Source organism: Glycine soja, chromosome 18 (assembly GCF_004193775.1).
Source record: "Glycine soja cultivar W05 chromosome 18, ASM419377v2, whole genome shotgun sequence".
Lineage (NCBI taxonomy): Eukaryota > Viridiplantae > Streptophyta > Magnoliopsida > Fabales > Fabaceae > Glycine > Glycine soja.
Window position 1 is genome coordinate 37,803,631 of NC_041019.1, and position 6,194 is coordinate 37,809,824.

At 37.0% G+C, this 6,194-nt stretch overlaps 1 protein-coding gene across 1 annotated transcript; it reads right to left on the reverse strand.

The window, feature by feature from the left end:
- Positions 1-4,403: 4,403 nt before the first annotated feature.
- On the reverse strand, positions 4,404-5,194 carry LOC114394818 (mitogen-activated protein kinase kinase kinase 3-like). Its single transcript, XM_028356491.1, has 3 exons — positions 5,069-5,194; positions 4,852-4,959; positions 4,404-4,744 (listed from the first exon to the last, which is right to left on the reverse strand). The coding sequence occupies exons 1-3, from the start codon at positions 5,144-5,146 to the stop codon at positions 4,499-4,501; spliced, it is 432 nt and encodes a 143-aa protein (XP_028212292.1). The 5' UTR covers positions 5,147-5,194; the 3' UTR covers positions 4,404-4,498.
- Positions 5,195-6,194: the final 1,000 nt, after the last annotated feature.

The following is a 6,194-nucleotide window of genomic DNA, read 5'->3' on the forward strand; positions in this document are numbered from 1 at the left end:
ACCACTGCCACATCTATGCTTCCTTCATGAAGCTTGGTGAGACGTTTATGAAGGTTTCGCCTCCAATTCTATTTTAAACTCGTCAAATTTAGAATGATAAAGTTTCACATTCATTTTCGAAAGGATCCTTCGGTCTAAAATATTATCGATATATCGGTTCCAGGCTTCCTCTGATTGAAAACTCCTATTATCATTCTGATCCTGTGGTCTAGAATCACTACTCTTATGTTTCTTAGAGGCCATCTACATATAAAGAAACCAAACAATTAATCAGGACACAGTTATTCAAATTTTTAAAACTGAAAAAGACACTGGCCGCTTAGCAAGACATGGTCCGCTTAGCTGGCCTTTGTAAAAAAAAAAAAAAAACTATCGCTTAGTGACATGTGAAGCCACTTAGCGGAAGTTGTAGAAATTTTTAGATTCTGTAGAATTGGCTTAGCGGGAAAGCGCCCGCTAAGCTGAACATGTGCCGCAAGGATTTGCACTAATGTCCTTAAAGGTTGTGCTTAGCGGCACCAACTCTTCAAAAATTCTACTAAGTGTTGGGAGCTTAGCGAGCGAAGCTCGCTTAGCTCAAAGGATGTTGCAACCAATCGCGCTTGGCCCATGAAAGCTCGGCTTAGCGTGCGATTCAGCCTCGCTTAGCCACAGGTAGTTCAGGAAGAGGATGAGTGTTCATCCTCAAAAGATGAACTCGCTTAGTGCGGTAAGTGCGCTTAGCGAGTTCTTCAGATAACGCTTACATAAAATGAGTATTGATGAACTTGCTTAGCGCAGCATGCTCGCTTAGTGAGTTCATCGCGTTTTCTTGAAAACGCAGAAAACACAGCCCGTTTTCTTGCACTTTTCAAGCCTCTAAAGGCATATCAGACATGCAACGTGTGCCTCATACTCAATTCAGTATACAAATGTATATAGCCCTAATCTTAAACTAAATCTAACAAAACATAAAATCCCTAAAAATCTAAAGCTACAGTTGAAGTCTTCTACCTTAAAGTTAAGACAAGAAAAAGAGAAAAAGAATCATGGAACTTACTTGGATGGTGTATAGTTGATGCTTCAAAGTTGAAAATGCACAAAGAAAGCACAAATGCAAAATGTGCAAATGTTTGGAGAGAGAGAATGCAGAGACGAGGTTTCCGTAATCTGAAAAATGTGAGTGTAACTGCTGTTACACTCACTTAAACAGTTTTTCGATACTTTCGCCTAGCGGACCGCTGTGCTAAGCGAGCAAGAGAGAAGTTTGGTTTCCCAACAAGGCTCGCTTAGCGGACCCGTGCGCTTAGCTGACGTTTCAAATTCAAAATCAAATTTTTTTGAACAAAAACTCGACTTAGCACGAGGGTACGTCCGCTTAGCGAGGTCTATAGATTAGAAAAGCTGCAACTCTCGCTAAGCCAGGCTCTAGCCAGCTTAGCTAAAATGATGCATCTTAGGTACAGAGAAGTATGCGCTTAGCTGAGAGGGACTCGCTTAGCGCTCCTATTGTCGCAACAAATCTCGCTTAGCTACTGTCATATCCTAATTTCGTCCGGGGGACCATTGTTTGATGGCATGCAACCTTTGTTTGACCGCTTCGAGGTACTTGGCACCCTTTGTTGCACAATACGCGAAGTTCCGAGACATGCCGAAAATCAAAAGAAAGCATTGTTACGCAATCCGTGAAATTCCGTAACATGCCGGAAATCAAAAGGAAGCATTGTTACGCAATCCGTGAGTTTCCGTAACATTCCGAAAGCTAAAAAAGGAGTAATTACATGACCCGTAAGGTTCCGTAACCTTACGAAAAGAAAACAAGTATCGTTACGAAATTCGTAAAGTTTCGTAACATTACAGAAAAGAATCACCAAAAAAGCAAAGGTGGTGTATTTAGTAAAAAAGGGGTGTAAATAGAAATTTGAATCTAGGCCCTTCCAGAACATTTTGGAAGTTGGGTTGCTTAAGGAGGAAGCAACTGGGCGACAAGCTCCTCCACATTTTTGAAAATTGGTTTCCGGGGCTTCTGTCGCTTCTGTAATGCTTCCGTAAAATTTTCGAAAACCTTGGGTAAGCATATTCCACTTAACATTGGTGAAAGGGAAGAGAAAAAAAGATGAAAGTTAAGTCATATATGCTTCCGTACGGCTTCCATAACTTTTCCATAAATTACGAAAGAAGGTGGGGGTGAACTTATCAAGTAGGGGTGTAAATAACAATTTGAGTCTTGGCCCTTCTGGAACATTTTGGAAGTTGGGTTGCTTAAGGAGGAAGCAACTGGGCGGCAAGCTCCTCCACGTTTTTGAAAAATGGTTTCCGTGGCTTCCGTAAAATTTCCGAAAACCCTGGGTAAGCATATTCCACTTAACATTGGTGAAAGGGAAGAGAAAAAAGATGAAAATCAAATCCGAAACACTTCCGTAAGGCTTCCGTAACTTTTCCGTAAAATACGAAAAGGGGGGTGAACTTAGTAATTTGGGTGCGCTTAGAAATCTTCTTATTAAGTCTTGGGCGGCAAGCACCTCCCTTTTTTCCTATAAATAGGGGAGGGGGGAGCTGTTTCAAAATGTTCAAGACCCCTTGGCTATGCATTTCGGCTATTTGGGGCAAAAAACACGTTTTCGTGAAGAAAAATCGAGTCGAAGTGTTTCTGTAACGCCTTCGTAAGCGATTCTGTGGAAATTCTTCATCGTTCTTCACCGTTCTTCATCCGTTCTTCGTTCGTTCTTCGTTCTTCAACGGGTAAGTTTTCAAATCCGAGACTTTCAATTCATTTCTTGTTTTGTGTACTTTCACTTTAATTTTGTTTACTTTCAGTTTTCTTTTCTTCCGTTTTTAACACGCTTTAACCGTTTATTTAAGCCGTTTTCTCACCTAATAAATGATAAAATGAATTTCAACCGATCATTTGTGTTGTAATCTCGTTTAATCACTGTTAAAACAAAATCTAATTGATCGTTCACATTGTAACCACGGTTAAACAAAAAAAAAAGGCAAAATAATAATAAAATAATCAAAATAAATTCGAATAAAATAATCAAAAAAATCAATCGGACGTTTTTCTTTGGAAGTTTCCTTGAGAGTATGTTTGGATGGAGAAATTTAATAGGGTAATTCAATTTTTTAAAGGATTTTAATTACTTTTCAATTGAATAAGATGTTTGGATAAAAATTTGAAAAGAAATTGAAATTTGAGTATTTTGATAAGGGATTTTAGTTAACTTAAATATTAACATTTCAAATTCCTTCCTTTTATGAAAGAATTTAAAATTCTTTTATGCCAGAATACCACAGCTTCTCCCGAAACATCCTTCATCCTCTCACTATTCTCTCTCTTGGCTTCTCCCGAAAACCTCTGCACTCAGCTGCCGACGGTGGTTTCCGATGACTGCATCAGAAAGTTTGTGCTGGTCACAAGCAAGGCCAGTTCTCGCCTCTTCTCACACTCTTGACTGCATCAAAAACTTCCTTCATTTTTTACTGCAACAGAAAGTTTGACGACATTGGAAACCTCCTTCATTCTTGCAAAGTTTCTCACTCTTGTCTCTCTCTCTTGCAGCAGTTTTTCCCTCTGCATTATTCTGAAAAAGGTGTCGATCACAAGCAAGGTCAGTTCTCGCCTCCACCGATGCACTTTTCAAATAGATGGTTCATTTTTCATTATTCCTACGATTATTATTTCTATTTCTATCTTTATTGTTCAATCTAAGCGTAATAAGGCGTAGATCTAGAAATCACTGTGTTCATTGATTTCTTGTCTATTTTCATATGCTATGTAGTTTGTGCTGGAATTTCTAATTCTTATTGATGCCTGCAATTTGACTCCTTTGATAATAGTTCATTCAAACAAGATTCAATTCCTATAAGTTAATCCTTGCTGAAGAAAGAAAACTAGTGAAATTAGTAGGTTTGTGATAGGGAAGTTGGTTTTTTTAGTTTTTTTATGGTATAAATATGAGATTCAAGAATGTGTTTTAGGGGCAATAAATCATCCGGTTTTTTTGAGAGAGATGTAGCTTTTGGGATCTGTTAGTTTAAGAAACAGTGAAAGATAGTAAGCATTTTAGGGGAAGTTTTTTATATTTAAATCTATGATTAAGAATATATTTTTTATTTGTAATAAGTGGGGTTCGTTTTATTCCATGTTAATGTTAAATTAATTTTGATGGAAGAAGGGTAAAGGGCTTATTGTGTTGGAAGAGAGGGTTCAAAGTCTAGTTGGGAAAAAAGTGTTAGAAGATTGCCCATACTCTTTGTAAAAGCTCTTGCTGGTAATAGAATAGTATTTAATAAGTTATGATAGGTGGGTCAGCAAGTTCATGAAAATAGGCCAGGCCCCTGGCTGCACCTAATGCTACTTTAAGCCTCCTTATCCAATCCATCCAGATTCCAGACTTTCCTGCATTGGCAAAATCATTTGGAACCCTCTTTATACTGATTACATCAAAATATGTAGGAACTAGAATGTAAGAGGCGAAAGGAACATAATTTCAAAAAGAAAATAAATAAGCATTGAGGACTATACCGGAGGCGTCCGACTTCCATCAAACATGTAGGGGAAAGCATCCCTGGTTATTCTGACATTTGTAGCTTTTCTTGCTGACTGATCTCGAATAAAGGGATGCTCTATTAACTTCTCGGCTGTTGGGCGGGCTAATGGATCTCTTTGTAAGCATAGCTGAATGAAATTCTTTGCCTCACTTAAGAGGTGATCCAGAATTTCAGGCATATCTCTGCTGTTACCAATTTTAAATATTGCAGCTACCTGGTGAATACAGGAATGGAAAAAACAATGTTGGTCCTTCATACTCTTCAAATGGGCTCCTAGAAAATATGCAAATACATGCTAGTTCTAAATATCCAAAATCATACCCCTTCATACTGATTCCAAGGAGGCTTTGATGTTGCCATTTCAAGAATTGTGCATCCCAAACTCCATATATCAATAGGAAGACTATAGCCATTTGTATTCATTACAACCTAAGAAAGCAAACGTCGGGATACATTAAAACTTACAGTGGAAGAGATAAGGATGTTCTTGTTCAAAAGTAATTAGAAGATGTGAAAAAGAAAGGAAAAAATACTTTACCTCGGGTGCCATCCAGTATGGACTCCCTTTGAAAGAAAGCATGGAGGAAGAAGAATTTATCTGTTTCAGAAAAATCATAATTCAGAGATGATCTCCATCACAAATCAGAAACCAACCAAAACCGAAAATTATACATTTTGAAACTTTGTTTTAGGGGCAATAAATCATCCGGTTTTTTGAGAGAGATGTAGCTTTTGGGATCTGTTAGTTGAAGAAACCGTGAAAGATAGTAAGCAGTTTAGGGGAAGTTTTTTATATTTAAATCTATGATTAAGAATATATTTTTTATTTGTAATAAGTGGGGTTCATTTTATTCCATGTTAATGTTAAATTAATGTTGATGGAAGAAGGGTAAAGGGCTTATTGTGTTGTAAGAGAAGGTTCAAAGTCTAGTTGGGAAAAAGTGTTAGAAGATTGCCCATACTCTTTGTAAAAGCTCTTGCTGGTAATAGAATAGTATTTAATAAGTTATGATAGGTGGGTCAGCAAGTTCATGAAAATAGGCCAGACCCCTGGCTGCACCTAATGCTACTTTAAGCCTCCTTATTCAATCCATCCAGATTCCAGACTTTCCTGCATTGGCAAAATCAAATGAAGTAAAATAATTTAAGTAATGTGATAGAGTTAATAATTTGTGACTATTGGCATCAGAGCTATATTACTATTTTGTGTTATGTTCCGGTTAACTCTTATCAAAGTTTCTCCATGACACACTGATTTCTAGTCTTAGAATTGGTAACGAAGAAGAAGCCATTACTTTGTATTTCTAACTATTGAGAATATGTTTGATATCTTTAGTTTAGGAAAGAATAATTGACAAGAGAAATGAGATTGTATTAAAATCTCAACAGTATGTCCATTGTTATTCATCTACAAGTTTGTATTAAAATCAGGATCTTAACAGGTCCATTTTAGTATACTGATCTGGTAAATAGATATGGGGCTTATAATTGACAACTGAATGTTAAACCATCTTAGTATTAAGAACAATTGTGCTGATTTACAATGAAATGGGCATATAAGAGGTTTGCTTGTTAATAGTCAAGAGAAATGAGATTGTATAAATTTACAGAAAAAAAATTCTCTTCACTCTATCCCTATTTATTTATATATTTGAGTCTGATAC